This window comes from Phalacrocorax carbo, chromosome 11 (assembly GCF_963921805.1).
Source record: "Phalacrocorax carbo chromosome 11, bPhaCar2.1, whole genome shotgun sequence".
NCBI classification, from domain to species: Eukaryota; Metazoa; Chordata; class Aves; order Suliformes; family Phalacrocoracidae; genus Phalacrocorax; species Phalacrocorax carbo.
Window position 1 is genome coordinate 7041805 of NC_087523.1, and position 19733 is coordinate 7061537.

The window sequence follows — 19733 nt, forward strand, 5'->3', positions numbered from 1 at the left end:
TGGCACTGAAATTTGATATTTTTTGTGACATCAATTAGTATGGTAGGCTAAAATTTTTTTAGGACTTGGAATAATTCAAATATAAATTGAATGCTGTCACTACAGGATCAAAGAATGATAGTAAAAGAAAATCAGCAAGAATGTATAAGAAATCCACCTTCCTCAAAATTAGTTCCCAGGACTCATTCGATGGGACAGAGCATCCTCTCAGCAAGGTCGCTGATGATCCCAAGCTGGGAGGAGCGGCTGATACACCAGCAGGCCGTGCTGCCATCCAGCGAGAGCTGGGCAGGCGGGAGAGCTGGGCCCAGGGGAACCTCATGGGATTCAACAAGAGCCAGTGCCAGGTCCTGCCCCTGGGGAGGAACAACCCCCCGCACCAGCACAGGCTGGGGGGGACCTGCTGGGGAGCGGCTCTGCTGAGAAGGGCCTGGCAGTGCTGGGGGGCAGCGAGGTGACCCTGAGCCAGCACCGGGCCCTTGGGGCCAAGGGGGCCAACGGTGCCCTGGGGTGCATTCAAAGGAGTGTGGCCGGCAGGGCGAGGGAGGTTCTCCTCCCCCTCTGCTCTGCCCTAGTGAGGCCACATCTGGAGTGCTGTGTCCAGTTCTGGGCTGCCCAGTTTAGAAGGACAGGGAACTGCTCGAGCAGGTCCAGTGGAGAGCTACAAAGATGATCAGGGGACTGGAGCATCTGCCTTATGAGGAAAGGCTGAGAGACCTGGGTTTGTTCAGCCTGGAGAAGAGAAGGCTGAGGGGGGATCTCATCAATGCTTATAAATATCTAAAGGGTGGGTGTCAAGAGGATGGGGCCGGACTCCTTTCAGTGGTGCCCAATGACAGGCCAAGGGGCAATGGGCACAAGTTGGAACACAGGAAGTTCCACGTGAATATGAAGAATAACTTCTTTACTTTGAGGGTGCCAGAGCAGTGGAACAGGCTGCCCAGGGAAGCTGTGGAGTCTCTTTCTCTGGAAAGCTTCAAAACTTTCCTGGACACGGTCCTGTGCCCCCTGCTCTGGATGTGCCTGCTCAAGCAGGGGGTTGGACGAGATGATCTCCAGAGGTACCTTCCAACCCCCACCAGTCTGTGATTCGTTGACTGACTGGTTTCTCCCCAAAAATATTGGAGCAGTTGTTCAACTATAAGCAATTTTTAAAAGAAAATTATTTTCTAATGCTAAAAGCATTGTTGATTTTGTGCTGCCTTATATATCTGCTAATCCCATAAACTAAAAGTCGCTTAGCACTGTAACTGAAATGCAGCCTTCAAACAGTAGTAGAACTTGATTACAGGTACATTTAATTGTTTAGGCATCATATGGTCATTTTTCTTTCAATTTTTTGAGCAGCACAATCTTTTCCTTCCCACATAGAGGCAATGTCTTCCCATTGGTTTTTTAAGCTTAGTGAAAGTCATCCTTGCAAGAGTCCATTCAGAATGAGGCCTCAGGGGTAATGCTGATGCACTTCAATTAAATACATTCCTGCTGAAGTAGACCTTGACCATTGTGACTTTTTCTGCAAATGAAAAACTGTGCGCATTTCAAAAATTGTTTTCAGTAACCTGCCAGTACAACAAAGCGCATTTTTTTTCTCATCCTATTAACTTTATGTAAGCCTGAGATCAGGTTATCATAAACAATGAGCTTAATTGGTATGTAAGCAAGGATTTGCCTTGTTTTGTAAACTGACATGAGGTATAGGTTCACTTATCAGTCATACTGTCCTAACTTGTTCTCCTTTAATTAAAAAGTAAATAACAGTCATGAGATTGTATTCTAGTGCAAAATGCCAAGGAAGACTGCTTCCTGAAGATATTTATTATGCATGGAAAAGAATTTAGCAAATGAATAAAATGCAAATATATGAGGGGGACACAAAAACACACTTTCCAAAAGGCACTGAAACTGACTTTTTAAAGTGAGTATATTGTAATTAAAATTTCTGGTACTGATTATGAATAAAAAGTCTTGTTTAAAAGTTTATACAGTACACACATTAGACTTACAAAAAGTAGTTAGAAGTTAAAGCAAGACAGGGTAGTGCAAGACGTGAACAGAAATATAATTTTGAAACCATTTGGGGAAGTGGCCAGCGTATGTTACCTAACGTGGTATTTGACCAGACTCTTTCAATAAGCACCTAAATTTATGAAGAATTTCCTGACAAGTTCCTGTAAACTTTTGTGCAGTGCTTAAGCTTTTTATTAATGTAGATTAGTTTACAATTAGAAATTATACAATTCAATTAGAAATTATACAATTACAAATTATATTTGTAATGAGAGTACAACATGTCTTGCAAAGTACATGAGAGTATTGCCTTTACTGGCAAGTGAAAGTGCACAAGTTAAATATATGGGTATTCCTGTAGTAATCTTCACCTAGTGGGTGCAGGCAAATAAAAGGGAAGGCAACAAAACACTCCAGAAACAAGAGCATGTTCCCAGGGCCTCTAGGAGCCATGGCTGTGGATCTGATCTGAGGAAACCACATAGACAGGAGGTCTGGATCATGTTTTGGATGCATGGGCTAAGCTCTATTGCGGCTTCAAGTGAAGTGCAGTTTCTGTAGTCCGTTCTCCTAAGATATTTAAGTAACTTAAAAAGCCTGAGCTATTTGGTTGTTTCATTTTTACTGTCAATAGTGCTACCCCAGTTCTTATATTTCATTTAAGAAAAGTAGTAGTAATTGGGGGTTTTTATGTTGTAATCAAAATAGTGTCCTTTCTAGTGCAAACTGACAAAGCAGTCATCATGAAGGTCCTGAAAAAAATCTGCTAGAATATAGATTATCATCTATCCAAAAGGTAGATGCCGACCTTTGGGATAGATGATAATATGCTGAAGGCTGAGGTAAAACTGTGTAATAGAGGCCACAAAAAGAAATTTAAATTGGTCTCACTGAGTTTCTAGTTCTTCCAATTTAAGTCAGAAAATTATGTTTCTGAATCCTTTGTCTAATATGTACTGGACATTTGGAGCTGGGAAAAACGTGACTGTTTATTTAGTGCATGGAAATATAGCTGACATTTGGAGGTGATGTTTAGATAAAACCTTTTCCAAATGTATTTTAAAACCTCACTTAAATATACTCTTTCTTTGTGCTCTGTAATGGGGGCCGGGGGTGAGGGGGAAGTTCAGATATTTCAATACTTTTACTCAAAAAAATTTGAGTAGAAAAGGAAGTTAAATATTTTTAGAATTCTTTTAAAAATAGCTCATAAGAAGTGAACTTGGCTTCAGGGAAATTGATACTTGTCTTGAAGAAGGTAAGGACCTATTTTTAGAATTTTTAGAATCAGTGTGATTGTTTAGAGGACGGAAACTAAAAACTCATGAAGCTGAACTCATCAGAGCCGGACACTACCACAGAAGCAAGTTCAAGAATGCTTACTGAATCAGAGGCAACGAAAGAGGTTAAATATTCCTAGCTTGTCATTCAAGGTTTGGGTTAGGCCCTAAACAGAGCACTACCACATGTTTTCTAGTGTGATCTTTCAGCATTGCTCTTTTAATTGCAGGAATGACTTTAAAAGCCTCATAGGCTGTAACACACTAAACACATTTCAGTTTCCACTACGAAATTTTAGTAGCAGTTATTTAAAAAAAAAACACAAGGCAATAAAACCTTTTGTCTTGGCTTAGCTGTAGCTTTTACTGCTGTTCAGGCTGGCAAAAGAATGATACTTTTTTTACGTGTATATTTTTTGTCAACTTCAATTTTCATTTTAATGATATGACTTATAAAGAGAAAAGAACATTATTTTGCATTTAATATTGGAAGGTATGGATTTGGGGGCCTCTTTTTGAGGTTTAGATGAGATTGGTCAGGAAGTGATGAAGGAGTGTAATACCAACAAAAAGGATGCTGAATCTAATTTAAGGGTTGCATTTCATAAGGTGCCAGCAGTAATAGCAAAGGAAAATATTTTATCTTCATCTCCATGTTGAAATGGTTCCTCTGTTTCACAGCAACTCTGTTGAAACAGAAAATGGCTACAGATGCAGGTGAAGGATTGCATGTGCTCTGTGAAAAATAAGATAAACATTCTTCATTTTCAAGTGTGTGTTTTCTGCCTTTATAACACAGTCCTCATGGTTAATTTAGCGGTGAACAGATTATGCTAGAATAAATTACCTACCTGTACTGAGGGATCTTAGTTCTACATCCATATCAAATACAGTCATAATACAGTGCAAGAGCAGGCTGTTTCAAATAATTATTTTAAAAAGTGAAGATACTTTAATCCCTCTGCTGTGTTCCAGAGGTAGGTTAAATGTCAGCTCTGAATACTTATTAGTGTTGGGTAGAAGGCCTGATGTGCTTGGTGAGCTTTATCTCTGGACTGTGTTAGCTGCTTGAACTGTTTTTGCACAAATTCTCATTCAGTGGATACAAGCAACGTAAGGTATACAGAACAGCAAAGCATCTTGATTTTTTTTTTAACATTCCTATCTTAAGTACTTGTCGAAGAGAGATTTCCATGCAAGGAGGGTGGCAATTAAAAAACTTAAATGTACGTACAAAGCAGAAGGGAGTCTCAGTCAGTGATAACAGGACTTGTCTAAAAGCATGCTTGAAACTTTGTCCTTCATGTATTGATTATTATTTTTCTAAATATTGATTTTGTGTTTTACAAAGGGAGGCTTATGGATTGGGTAATACTGTTGCAGTCTTTCCTATGATAGTGTTGCATATGCAAAGAGACATTTACATTAATTTTACCTTTTCTGAAAATGTTTCTTTTTCTGCCGTGTTTCTAAATATTTACAACTGTAAAGTTAATATTGTCATTTCGTCTCCACATCCCATTTGCTGATGGATAAAATATAAAGAATGGCTTGAGTTTGGGGCAGGTTACCTATCTTTGGAAAGCTGAAGTTTAAAAATATTATTCTGGAAATAGATTATATGCTTTGTTTTTTCCTGATACTTACTTCTCTGGGATGCACTTCACATTAGAATTAAACTGCTAATTGATTGTAGAGTTTTGAATTCAGTGTGGTATAAGAAGAAAAATCAAGACAGACTAGTCGAACGTGATTGTATGCTTTCTAATTTTTTTTTTTTATAAATAGTCTAAACAAACAGGACAGTTTTCCTCATAAATATAAATGTTATATCTGCACTAGAAGACATTTGAAAATAAAAATACTTGCTCAAAAGTAAAGGCTTAGCTCACAAATACAGATAGCCAGGAATTGTGTTCTTCACGCTGTAACTTATGCAGCAGCCTAAGTTCCAGTAATTGGTCTCTTGCACTCTTATTCCCCATTCTGTCACATGCCCTTTTTAAAGATGTGTCATCGATAAGGAGTTGCAGGTTGATGCTTTGGGCACAGTGGATTGAAAAGATCATGTGACTTATGTTCCTGCTATTCCCTGTGCTATATCATATAATTATTTTCAGAATTTTTTGTTAACATCCTTATGTCATGGTTTTAGCTGGGATAGAGTTAATTTTCTTCACCGCAGCTGGCATAGTGCTGTGCTTTGGACTTAGTCTGAAAACAATGCTGATAACACACCGATGTCTTGGTTGTTGCTGGGTAGTGCTTGTACTAGTCAAGGACTTTTCTCGCTTCCCATGCCCTGCCGGGTGCACAAGAAGCCGGGAAGGGAGGGGGCACAGCTAAGAGAGCAGATTCAAACTGGCCAAAGGGATATTCCATATCATGTAACGTCATGCCCAGTATGTTAACTGGGAGGGGCTGGCCAGGGGAGGGAGGAAGCAATCGCGGCTTGGGGACTGGCAGCGTTGGTTGACGGGTGGTGAGCGGGTAAGCGGTTGTATGGCTTGTGGGTTGTTTTTTTTCCCCCTCTTTTCCTCTTTATTCTGTTATCATCATTATTATTATCATCATCATCATAATCGTTATTATTATCATTACTATTTCAATTATTAAACTGTTCTTATCTCAACCTACGAGTTTTCTTGCTTTTGCTCTTCTGATTCTCTCTCCCATCCCATAGGGGTGGGGGGGAGTGAGCGAGCGGCTGTGTGGTGTTTAGTTGCTGACTGGGGCTGAACCACAACACCTTAAAATCTCTAGACTACTTTAGTCCCACAGACTTGTTTGGGAATGCATGCTAAAACATCATTTTTGATTGCAAAGATACTTCTACTCACTCAGCCTAAATGTTTTCCTGTTTGCTGCTGTACCAAACCAGTCCTCTCTTGGGGAAGGGATCTGTTGGGATGAGTTTTCTCTCTTGGGACTTTACAGATCTAAGCACAGAAGGGGTTGTCATACCTCTTTTCAATGTCTGCTTTATATTGTCTAAAGAAATTGCGCTGCCTTAGGCATTTCTTGTTAGAATCCACTCCCCTGGTTATTGTAAAGGCTTTTCCAGTTGTGATTTGTCTTCTGTGAATGCTGTAATGAAGCTTGTGTACCACTACTACTGGAAATAGAATATGCTGACTTTTTAACACACTGATCAAGGCTGGTAACTCATCATTGATCTTTGGTCATCTCTTTTTATTGGAACTCTTGGTCATTCCCTAGTGAAGAGCTCCTGGCTTGCACCTGAATTTATAAATGCTCATTCTATTATTTTCATTTATTTTATTATTCCAAATCTTATGCATGTTCTGATATTATCTTCCAGAATGGCAGTATTTCCTATTTGTATGTCATTTGTTGTTATGGCAAATCCGTTAATTAGGTTTTCAGGAAAGTTCAGCTGATAAACTCTCAAATGTTAAAGCTTCCTATCTATAAACAACCTTTTGTTGTTACTTACCCAGATATTTTACTAATGACCATCTTTTACACCTTCCACTAATGTATTAAACAGCCATTATATCAAGTGCTGAACACCAGATAAATGAGAGAACCTTTCTACCCAAATGAAGTGCAGTATATTGCATTAACAGAAAGCATAAACCATAAATTTAATCTAATATCTCTGGCAGAGCCATAATCTCATAATCTTGTGTTCTGTTGTCTTCAAAATTTGTTTGAAAGGCTTTTCATACTGCCAAATGAAGACTTCCATATTTTTTTTCCCCGGCTAATATTTTGGGTTTTTTTTGTAAACAAGTTCTGTATTTGTTATTCTCCAATAATAATAATAATACTAGTAGGTATTTGGTGATTTCAAATGGCACGTTTATTTCATAGACATTTGCAATTTGATTCCACATCAGCAGAGAGAACTTAATACTAGCTTATTTGGCATTACTCGTCCGTGGTTGATTATCTATCTTGTCTTTACTCCAAGGGGCAGGACTATTTATATGCATTAACACTGAAGTGAAAAGTTCACTCAATTTGACTGTGTTGGGATTATTATACATCTCTAGCAATAGTCACTGTTCTGTTTGTAATCTTGTCTTTCACCCCTCACCCTTTTGTATATCCAAATCTTCACTTTCTGGTTTAATTTCTTACAATTTATCAAGTATCTCCTTTTTTAAAATTGGCATTCTAGTTCCAGAGTACTAATGTTTAGAATGTCATTTAACATAAAAATCTGATCACAAATACTAAATGCTCATTATGCCCAGTTCATCTAAAGTCTGTTGCTATTTATAAAAGCAAAGAGTAAAATCCAGAGTATTGCCTTTATGCACAGAATATTTATTTATAGATGCATGATATGACTATTCCTCAGCATTTATAAGTGGATGGAGCTCATGACAGCCTTTTTTGTATACGCTTTCATGTTATGGCCCACTCTAATTCCTTTTTCCCATCTGTTTTCTATAACTGGTCAAAAATTATGAGAAGTTAAGGTGTCTAGATATTAAGATTGCCTGCTCATCTCAAATGTGAATGTATTTGTTGATTGTATCATACCTTTTTCCTCTGCCTGTGCTTCACAGCTTGCTTGGGGCTCTTCAGCAGTGTAAGAAACAATAATATTGCTCTATGGAAGAAGAAAGTTATTTTTGTCTTAATTACTATCACTGAAACTGGCCAAAATCTCTTGATTAACATGGGTCTAAATTGTGGGACGTGTGAGAGGACGAGGCTTACTGTAACCTCCTAAGAACACACCCATTTTCAAAACAGACTGTATGTGCTAAGCCAAATCTGCAATAGAATATTAGTGTGAAATCCAAATGAAAGCAAATCAGACTTGGGGTTAAATTATTGAATAATGATTAAGATTTTTTTTTTTGCCTGTTCAGTTCTGTTTAATACCTATCATGAATCTGGCTCTTCGCTAAGGCTAATCAAACAGTTATAGTGCCAGGCATAAGATGGAAACAGCTTGAAATTTTTTCCTGCATGCATGCATACATTTGCTGTGTCTTTAATGCTTGGCACCAACTTGGAAAAGAAAGAATGAGGAAGAAAATTACTTGTTCCAAGGAAACCCCTATCCTTGTGTACAGTGGAAGGTATCTGAAAGAGAAATAAGGATTATTTATTTTATTTCCACTGACAATTTCTCTTGGAAATAAGTTTCTCAGTTCAGAAACTCCTGGTAGTTTTTGTTTGTTTCTGATTGCTGAGTACAAGTTGCTGTAGGTAGTATTGAAAAAAAAGGTAAATCAAGGAGATATCTGGTAATATGTGAAGTACCTCAGCAAGAGGAAAGGCTGTGAGGAAAGACTGGAATTTCTGTTGAATTTTATTTATGAATTTTAATGAAGGCTAATTGAAAATGCACTTCTTTGTCCAGTTCCCACTTAATCACCAGATGACTTTGATTAAGATGCAGTTCTGAGATCAGACCTAGCAGAAATTTTACTTTGAGGACTTAAAAAATCTCATCCCTGTGTTCTACAGCTTTCTTAATTCACGTGTCTTTATATTGTATATTTTGATATTCCAAAAATAGGACGGTTTTTAGCAGTTGCAGTAATTAGCAAGAAGAGTTCCATACTCAGCAAAAAAGAAGTGGAAGGCTGCACAAACATTTATGAAATATTGAAGGATTTTTGGCTTTTTGGATAAACTCTGCCAAGTCTTATTTTTAATGAAGATGGAATGATAATATAATTTTTTCTGTGCATAAAATATTTTAACATATTAACTCATTTAATGTATGACAGCCGCATGTATTAAATGATTCAGACAAACTTGGTGTGTATTGGTATGGACAAAGTGTATTCACAGACCTTTGATTAAGAAAACAAATTTAATACAGAGCCACCAATAAATCAGTGAATAAGCATATGTAGGGTAAGGAGCACAAAGAAAAATTGTTATATTGCGTCCTTTAGACAAGATTCTGGCCTTGTATATTTGAGCGTGAATCCAGAGAAGCTAATTTACTTACATATTTCGCAAGAGCTTAGGTTTTTTAAGGGTTTTAGGTGGAATGTAATTAAATCTGATATTTCAGAGTCTTCTGCTGGTTGCTACTCTTGCTCCGCTCCCTTTCATCTTACACTGGAGAGAACTTTATGTATCTGTTGTATATTATACATAATGGTTTAAATTACGGTGATGTATAATTTAAATTTATCAAGTAGTTACAGTGATATTCGTCATGTAGAAATTTGAACCAGGTACTGGTTTAGGATTGGTTTGCTCTTATATCAAGTCTGGATTTAGTCTAATAAATCTAAATGTAATAGAGGACCAGAGCAGAATACCTTTTGCATTAATAAGCTGCTTTTAAACTTGAACATTTGAGAGCTTGAATGTGCATTTAACCTCCTACACTTTGTGTGAGTCAGAAGTGTTTTACTGTAATGTAAATCTTCTGCATAAAATAATTATCTACCCACTCTGCGATGAGGAAATTTATGTTAACTTGAAGTCTGAGAGATGTGAATAAAATGTCCACCTACCTACCTACCCAGTCTAGTCGATATTTTTGTTTTGGGTTATAACACAGACATGTGAATAGAAAAAGAAGCATTCATCGATAGTTCTGTAACATCGCAGTTCTTTGACCTCTATTTCTCGTGCTGTTGAATGCTGCTATCAAGTGGCATTAGCAGACTGAAATGCAAAGGAAATAAAGGACTGAAGTACGTTAAAAATAAGTAATCTTTCCATAATGCAAAATAAAGTCCAACAATTTAAAGGCTACAGGTTAGCTTGCATATGAAAAAAGCAAGAGAAAGTTTTAGCAGAAGTAGAATCCAGCTTTTAAGCAATGTTATGCCACTTACTTTCATGGCACAATTCTCCCCTCTTTCTTCTTTCCTTACCTTACCTTAAGATCATCCATGTTACACGTGTTACACGTATATGGCGTATGTATCCTTGCACGTTGTAGGAATAAATATTTTTATTTTCAAGGATTTAATGCATCATTAAAGAAGGGAGGCAACATATAAAATACTTGTAGTGCTATAGTGTTTGACTTTGTGCCATTCAATTTCATCAGCTTTTCCATGTGTGTGGATTAAATTAAAAAGAGATGACCTGCTTCTACTTCAGAAAAGTCTTAGAAGAATTTAGCAGTGAAGCAGCAGTCATTCACCAGCAGCTGTCTATCTGCATGCTGAAGATGTCATCAATAATGCACAAGACGGCATCTCTAAGTTGAAAGAACAGTAGGATTGGCATCAGTTTCGCTTAATAGAGCATCATACACAAACTAGACAGTGATACCTGAAGCACTGACAGCATCCATTACATTAAAATGTATATGTCTCTTATTTGGAAGTGTTATGCAAACTTGACAACACTTTTACTTTTTTTTCTTTCTAAAGTCTGATTTTGGTTGCACTGAGATTAATATTATTTTTCCCCTATTCTCAGAGGGTGATGAGACGGGAGTGATGGATAGTCTGCTTGAGGCCTTGCAGTCTGGAGCAGCATTCAGAGATCGCAGGAAACGAACACCAAGAGGACAAGGTAAGACACTTTCTGAAAACTTGTAGTTATGACCTGAGTGGGCAGAAGCTGGTTGTTTGCAAAACCTTACCCACAGTTTTTGCTGAAAACCATTGATCTGATCTTGGTCATTGAGCTACTGTGAAAGCTCATAATGTTCTTTGTGATTGTGGGTTTTTAACTCGATAGCTCTATCTTCGAATAACTGGGCTCTAAGATATGACGGGGTTTCTGTTGTGGTTGAAATGGCATTTAAAACATTGCTGCACAAAGTATGTTCGTCTTAATCTTCAAAACCAGAAGTATAAATAATTTATTGTAGGTGGCACTGTGAAAAATATTAGCTTCTTACTTATAGCTGATACTCTTTTTCAAGCACTGGTCTTAGATATGTTCTGGTTTATTTGGAAGCTCCAGTGTCATAAAAGTAAAATTACAATAAAGTAGCTTCACTTTCTTGAGGGAGAGAATAGTATTGTACTGAATTTAGTCTGGTTTACTGGTTCAGTCTGCACAATCATTGCTTCATGCAAATTTGGTTTTGAGAAAATATGGGAGAAGGCTAAGCACCTGCAGTGTTTCCTCTATTTGCTTCTCTGCCTATGATATGCCAGTTGCCTACAGTTTGTGAACTGCATTTATTCTCCATTTACATTTCATAAAAGCCTGTGGTAATATACTGTATTTTGAAATTTATATTTTAAAACATGTCTTACAGTACAAAATACAGTAATAAAAAATTACAGGTGAAAAATTATAGTTATTTGGCATAAAATCTAAAGCTTATGTTGGATATGTGCTGCTAAAGGTTTGGCAAAATGGAGTCGTCTTATTTTATAATTAAGGCATGTATATCTACCTAATCCTCAATGAGCTAGGGTTAGATTCATGTTGGCTGATTATTTTTTTTCAGAACGGAGCAGAAGAGTAAAGGCAAATTCTACTAACCTCTTTCAGCTAGCTAGCAAAGATGGTATATCATTACTTTTAGTTTGCCATATGCCTGATCTTATGGAAAAAATAAAAATAAGTTAGATAATTTGTTCATACTAGGAAATTAATTCTGCTACAGTTCCAGTATCATTCTTAATTAAGAGCTTGTTTCTGCTCTCAGATCAGAACTGAAAGAACTCCTCGATCAAAATGTATTTTTTTCCATATCTTGAGCAATATCAATGTGAGAGATGGTCTGTCTGTGTTGTGGCTTGAGGAGAGATTTGTCACCTGGTGGTGACAAAGAAAAGCTTCCCAGGGACCAGAGGAGATTGTGCAAAATCTGCTGCAGCTGAGAAAGCCAAGGAGGTGACTGAACCCAGGTCCAAAAACCAGTGACTTCTCTGCAACAATAGGGGGCAGAGCTAATTAAAATCCCTTTTGTTTCTCTTCTGTTTCATATAGTGACTTTCTGTGTGTTTGAAATGTCATTGTGTCAGTTTATATTCTAGTGGGGTCTAGCTTTTACGTATAAGGAGTTGATTGATTTGGGGGAACATACCGTGAGAAAAGGTCTAGATAATCCATTTCCAAGCTCTGCCCAAGTGTAAGTCTCCTCCTAAGTGGATAGGACCATTATGTAAAGTTTCAGGTGGTAGCTGAAAATTTAGGCAATAAACGTTAATCCCAGTCAAGTGTTTGATTTAAACGATGTAAATTTTCTCATGTGACTTAGGAACATACATGACATCTAGTCAATAACTTGTCTATAAACCAGAAGATACCTAAAAATATGGCTATGATATCTCTAAGCAGTGATCTATAGCATTAAAAAAGTAGGGACCTTGTTTACAGACTTCTGTATCTCTCCTTAAAAAACTGAACAATGACAGTTTTCTCGTTGGTACCATCAATAGGCTCTAAGTGTTCTGGAGAGTTTCGTCCAGCGAGATTTTTGTAAACAGTTAACTCAATGCCTTCTGTGGTACAGTGGAAGGAAGAAAAAGTAAATAAAAGCTCTGGAAAGAAGAGGTTGGGGATTTCTGGGCTTGCTGGGTCACTTGGTTGTGATCGACAAGTATGTAGCGAATGGTATAGTACTGTCCCCACATGGTTCATGCTGTCATGCTGTAGGAGTTTTCCATGCAGTATTGGTAGCTTGCTGCACTCTCTGTAATCAGCTTAACAGACAGAAAAGAAAATAGGTGCTGCTATTTTGAAAGTTAGACTTGTACAGCAAAGTTTTGAGCTTGAACTTGTCTTGCTGGCCATCATGGTCCGAGGAGAAAAATTGTTATTTTCTTCCTTGATTTAATTTTTTTGTGTGCCAGTTATGGCTTACTCACTCAGTACTTTAAATCTAGTGAGCAGAAAAAACTTTTGCTTGCTTACTTTTTTCAATTTCGTTAATTACTTGGTAACAGGTAGTCCCTACAGAAAGCCTAAAATGAAAGCAAACTGAAGAACCACAAGCAAAACGCCCCAAAAAAGTGCTCAGCAATACAGTTAAGTTCACTTGCGTACATTTTCATGTCTGTGCTCTGCATCCCTCTTGTTGCAAACTTGCTTATTCTGTTTGCACCTACTCAGGGTGAAAATGAAAAATATAGAAGATTACAACCCTCTCAATGTTACAACCATTAGACCATGAAAATTTGGCTTTTCTGGTATTTTCTTCTAGTAGTTTCACAGAGTAAATTTAACTCAAATGAGCAAACTGTTGCATCACTACTAGTGCCATTCTTTATCAGCTTGGCTGAAAAGGAAAAAACCCCACAACTTCCCAACACAAAAACCTCTGCGATGGCGTATGTTCTCTGCCAGCTTTTAGGTGCGTTGGTTGGACCTAGGAGGGATAATTTCATTGGGATAACAGAGCTCCAATTCCTATTGGCCTACAACCACTCCAGAATACTATTATTCTGCCAAATATACCCGTTCAATTAGCCTTTCTTACAGAGGTCACTGGGGTACCTTGTAGCATGTGTTTGTGCTCACATTGTCATGTCTTTAAAGTATTTAAAGAGTAAGAGACTGACTGGCTAAGAGATGGAGATAGGAAGGGAACGGTGCTCTGTTCGTCTAGAATGGCAGCCCTACGCAGGGGGAACTACTCAGTATCGCAGTTTTTCTACTGGGGGAAAAAAATAATTGGTGAAATGTACAGACAGGTTTGGAAAAGTAAAACTCATTTAAAATATGTTTAACAGAATTGGTTTTGTTTGTTTGCCAAGCCTGTAAATGAAGAGCTACACTTTAATGGATTGCATTCTAACTATAGACTTTTCCAGCAAAAATCTTTTTGTTATCAGGTCTTGGATAATAAATAATAATAAAAAATTCCTGTCTTCCTACCCCAGTTTTTCATGTCATTGTATTCTCTTGTATTCTTTGTTATGCATTCTTTGTTATGTAGAAGTTTCTGCGTGGTTTCTCTCTCCTAAGCTTATTACTGTATCTTTACTGTTTCTAGCCACTGGATTTTAAGTGTAGAGTTTGTCCTTTCAGTAGATTGCTTTGCTTTTATAGAGGCTATAAAATAATAATTAGAAATCAGTTTCTAGAAATATTGCTTCTTCTTCCAAAAATATACTTGCTTTTTGCAAGTTTGCTAATATTGGAATGAGAGCGTAATGAGGAACGATATTAGGTGGCATTCATCACAGGGTACCAGTTTAAAATGTGTGTCCAGCACTGCTATTACACCAATTATCCCTGACCTTTTTTTCTGGCCTTGAGGTATGATATTATTAAAGACGACTGATTCAGGAATATTTTCTCTCTAATATTAGCTTAAGCAAATTTCTGCATAGAGCCAACTATTCTGTTCGGGTTCTTTCTGTTAAACTGCTAAATTTTTTGCCATGGAATTTAAGCTTAATTTGTTTCAGAAATGTTAATAACTAGTGCCCTCTTCTATATATCCAAACTATTACAACTGCAGTAATAATACATGCTAGTATTTCTGTAGTCTTTCACTACCAGGAAACCACAGCTATAAGGAACACGCATGCGGGTTCTTTCTGCTTTAGATTTCAGCATAAAGTAATTTTTATCAAGTATTTAATGTGGTCTGCTAGTACACATGTTTCGGGTTATTTTTTAATCCATGCATCAAAATCAAATCAGTACAGCGAGATGCATAGTAGGCACAATTTAGGAGTTTGATGTTACTGAGAATTGCTAGGCTGTCATTATTCTTTCCATATTAGCAGTACACCTTGAGAGTGAGTCTCCCTTGTTCAGTTTCCACATCTAATTTGAATCTTTCATGCAAGCCATTCCCGAGTGCTGCCACCACTTGTTTAACTTCTGTAAGGTAAAAAGGAGTTGAAGCAATGGACTGTTACTACTTTTTAATGACTTTTGACAATTTTCTTACGGTGTTCAGAGAATTCCTTTAATTTAAAATATGCTTCTTTAAAAAATATTAAGAAGCAGACTTTTACATTGAAGTTTATCAGAATTCTAATAAAAAGGTTATAGTTTTAGAAATTTTTTGTCTTCTGCTTGAAGACACAGCTATGCTTCAAATTTAAGGCTGACTTCTATGTTTATCATTGCATTGGTTATATAAAAAAATCTGGAGAGTTAGTTAAGTTTCTGGGTGCACGACCCTTATTTACGTAAAACACATTAAAAAAAAATCTTCAGTCAAAGCATATCTGCTTTGCTGAAAGCATTGTGAATCATTTTGTATGTGGCAGTTTCGTAAATAAACTGAGTTTTGACATGCTCACGTCTGTCTGTGAATTGATAAGAAGATTCGTCAGTGTTAAAATCCAAAAATGTGGGAGATGCACTTTTAACAGATCATGATTTGTGCTCAGCTGAAATGGTGTTTGAGTAGCCTTGTTTGCGTCTTCCAGTTGAACAGTGTGTCATCGTCTTTAAGTATCTGTTCTGAAGTTAGAAAAATCCGTAATGGACTATAAAAACACTAGTGTCAAGTTTTAAAAAAAAAATTACATATTTTAAATGTATTTGGTCACCTTTTAAACAGCCTGTGGTAAAGAACTAATATTCCTGTTGATATATTTGGCTGGCATGTCTAATTTTTTATTGTTTTACTTTGAGAAGCTGAGCGTTTAAAAGCATGTTTTGCTATCTCAGTTATATAACGGAGGGTTTTTTGCTTACAGTCGTGGACTAATGAGACTTACACGCATGATCTAAGTGCTTTGGAATTATCACAACTATAACAGCAAGAGCTAAACAAGGATCACCAAGAGGAAATTTACTGGTTTTGCCATCAAGGCATTATTGTGAGATTTAAGTTTGCTTTTATTGCTAAATACATATATCGGTTGTATAAGGAAAATCTATTTATAGTACCATTCAAATCAAGTCTTAGCAAATTGCTGTAGTCCAGAGAGCTCCATAAACAATTCCAAAGCTATTTAAAAATAGGTATTTGTGGTGTAATCTATTTTTCACTGTGTATGCATTTTGGCTTATGATTTTTGTAATTAAAGGAGTAACATTAGATAATACATTATTCAGGTGGCTTAACAGGAAAGCAACAGCTGTAGTATGCAGAGGTTTTACTTGGCATTTTGGAGGAATTCTGTTTACAGGCAGGGTGAAGGAGAAGTGATGAAAAAGGGAGGGGAAAAAGGAATTAAATCAGACTTTAACCTCCAGCCTGCCTAGACTGGATTCTCCAGATTTTTAGATGACAACATCCTTCAGCATGAAGGGAATGAAGTGGATCTGAAAACACCTCATGACCAATAACTGTATGGACATAAAGTCAAAATTCAAGAATTGTACACATTTGAATAATTGTTTTAACCTGCTTCACGTTTATTACCCTTCTCTAGAGCAAGTATTGAAGATTGATTAGCTATCTTTCAAATGGATTCTCTGCTGTTGGTATGCATGAGATTGTTCACATGTTGACACAGTGTGTGTAAAGTACTTAGGAATGTTTAGTAAACTAGCCAGACAGAGAGGAGCGGTATTGTGAACTCTACCCTTTGCATACATTGCTGCTGCTGCTGCTTTGTCTAATTCTTTGTTGTTACTTGCCATTTTAATTTTTTTTTTTGATGCAAGAATTTTATCTGAATAAATGAAAATATGCCATGAGATGGCAATGGCATGTACACACTAAAAAATGTCCTTCAAAAAGAGGGTGCTATATAATTGTTACTAATTACATCTGAGTTTGTCATTCATCTAAAGCATTTAGTAACTCACACAAGGCTAAGGAGGGTTATGTGTCCCTTGCTTTTATTAACATAAGAGCTTCAAAATATATTTCAGCATAGTATTAAAAGTATTCTCTGTAAGTTGTCCGGGAAAAGTGCTACATAAAATTCTACACTGCAAGTATCGTAACGTTTCTCAAGTTTTAGTATTTTAAAAAATTAACACTGGTGTTACTTTACTCATCAAATTGTCCTAAGATGCCAAAATATAAAGTTCTAATTTTTTTGTGACTTAAGGCATAGCAGAGTGCCTGTTCCTTTTGGAATAAAAACACGTTGCCCGTTGATGATGATGACAATTACGTGGAAGTACTGAGGATTATTCTGCAGCATCATGGCATTTGTAATTTGCATCACATAAGATCTGAGCTTATGCCAGCCCGTTGCAGGCTTGTGCCAGTTGCTTCAGACATTGAAATGGACTGTTATATTTGTTTCTTTAAAATTGTTTTGTCTGTTTCATCATAGAACTCTGCAGGTACCCAGAACAGCTATAGAGTTCATACAGCCTGTATATTATGGAGTTCCTACTCCTGAGAGTTGACTTGGCACAGTTGCTTCTGAAGCTCCTAAAAGCCTTTAGAACTCCAAAAGCCTTTTTGCATGTCCTACATTGTGAAATAGATTTTTAGAACTAAAACAAAGCTTTTCAGAGAATTGTTCATAGTATCCAGCCTTTCAAAAAGAGTAACCCAGTAGGAGGCTGCCAAGTTCATGTGGTAGAATTTTGTATGAGTTGGAAGTCACCCACAGTTCTGAATTTTAATTCATACTGAATCTGAAAACTGGCCTGTTTTAATGAGGTAAGTCTTGCTAGATGTTAAGGCCTACAGTTCTAGAGGTGGGTAGCTGAGTTTTGCCTAGATCTGTATGTGGCAGCTGAAGTTAGAGAAACTACTTTCACACACTGAGGAAGGATGTTCATGCATTCATTTACCAACTACATGAGTAGTAATGAATGATATGCAAGGCTAACTTAATATACATTTGGACATTTGAATTTTCTTTGCCAGTGTTGGTGCTGTTCTCGTGGAATTATTGTAGAAACTCTTCTGTTTGAAAAGTTTTCTACCACAGTACTGTTTACTGAGGTAATGCGCCTTGGCTTTAATATTTTAAGAGATACATATGTAATGAATGGAAAGGAAAAGAAAGAGGTGAAAATCACAGTTGTAGTGTATGACTTGGTAGCAGATTAATTTAACTGACATCAGGTCAAAATGGTGATTTTCCATCCTGTTCTATGCACATAGTGCAGAATTGACAGTCCTCTAACCTCAGCATGGAGAGTCTGTCCCAGGTTTTTTCTAGTGGTTGTCATCTTGACTGTAGCAAATTAATTAGTTTCTTTTCTGCAAAGACAATATTCATCCTACGGGTTATGACGTAACAGAACTGATATGGAAATGATTTTGTGTTTTATTCTGAAGTCAGACGTGATGGGTTTAAAGAGGGTATTGGTGCTATTACTCTGTGTTCATTAGGTTGTCTTTATCTGAAAATCTGAAAGCTCTTTATAGAAGTGGGCACTGCTCCCCCTTCCATCATTTACTGGATGAGTAAACAAATATCTTGTTCTGCCGTCTTCCAAAGCTAGCATAGCCTAGCACTGGTGCTGAAAGAGCAGTCTTGCTCTGGCAGCTTATTGTTTTTTTTTAAGCTTGTAATAAATTCAGTGATCCGGTGCCGCTTTGTGGCTAACCTAAACCTTTGTTTGACTCTCCAGAGGGTCTGTTCTTCAGGCAACAACCTGTACGTAAGTCCAGAGTCTATTGCAGGCAGGACTAGGCTGAACAGACAGCCAGTCTGAAGCCAGCCAACTACCAGTAACTTTTCTAAATCCTCGTTAGATTTGGCTAAGGCAGTGCTGATCCCAGCCCAGTGAAGATCTTCGGAGGCTCTGAAACACTGCACTGATGCAACTGTGTTGGCTTCTGAGTGACTTGCAGTGTAGGAAAGGCAAGTTCATCTGGCTGCAAAAGACCTAATTGGCATTTCTTTCATTTTCTTTGACAGTTGAAGGAGTAAAAAACCTAAAGTGTGCAGCCAGAAAATAAGTTAAAAAGCACTAAGTAGTGTCCTTTTTTATCAATATTTTAGGAATCCTGAAATTATATTTGCATGTAAGTTTTCTTGGGGCTTAGCATAGAGTGATGCATTGTAATTACAGGGGAACTAGAAAAATGTCTCTGTGGTATTCCTAGGTTAATACATTTTTGTATACAGAAATACCTGGAAAGAAAAAAAATAAAAATATTCAAACCGGATAAAATGGTAGTTCTCTGCTGTGTAGGGAAACATTCAAACTGCTGGCGTGCACTGGGGGAAAATACAGCATCACTTTCACGTTAGGAAAAAGTCATGTGCAGCATATGATGTTCTTAAAAGCACAGCAGCAAATTCTGTCAGTACAGCATTTAAAGGGGAAAAAGAAGCTTATAAAAAATATAAAATATCACCCTGTGTGTATATTCATAAAATCAGGTGAAGTTCTTTATTGTTCAGTTGAAGGAATCATTCTAGATAATGAGTTTGCTTAATCTAAACAGAGCAAAAGTTTTTACTGAGGGGCAAATGTCAGGGCTAGTGACAGAAGTACCTAGAAAGGGCACTGTCGTGTATAAGTGCAGCAATTATGAGACTTGCTGGATCCTGTGCTTCTAACAGGCCCTGGGCAATTGCTGCATATTGCATCCTTTCCCCGCCCCCCGGGGCAGACCATGTTTCTGTCTCCTTATAGCTTAAGTATTGGGCTTATTTCTTGCAGAGAAAGAGAAATCTTGTTTTATTTATGTTCAGCTTGTTGCTTGCATATCTTGTTGAGATTTATTGCATG

General features: G+C 37.2%; 1 protein-coding gene across 4 annotated transcripts in view; it reads left to right on the plus strand.

Annotated features, from left to right (window-relative positions):
• The window catches only part of DIAPH2 (diaphanous related formin 2), a 254044-nt gene that overhangs the window by 180688 nt on the left and 53623 nt on the right, over positions 1 to 19733 (plus strand). For 3 of the 4 annotated variants that reach the window (XM_064462898.1, XM_064462899.1, XM_064462900.1), the window contains one exon: positions 10677 to 10772. In XM_064462898.1, coding sequence (XP_064318968.1) covers positions 10677 to 10772 — 96 coding nt within the window. Of the gene's footprint in view, positions 1 to 10676; positions 10773 to 11865; positions 12544 to 19733 lie in introns of those variants that run through there. The other variant, XM_064462901.1, reaches the window with a different exon arrangement.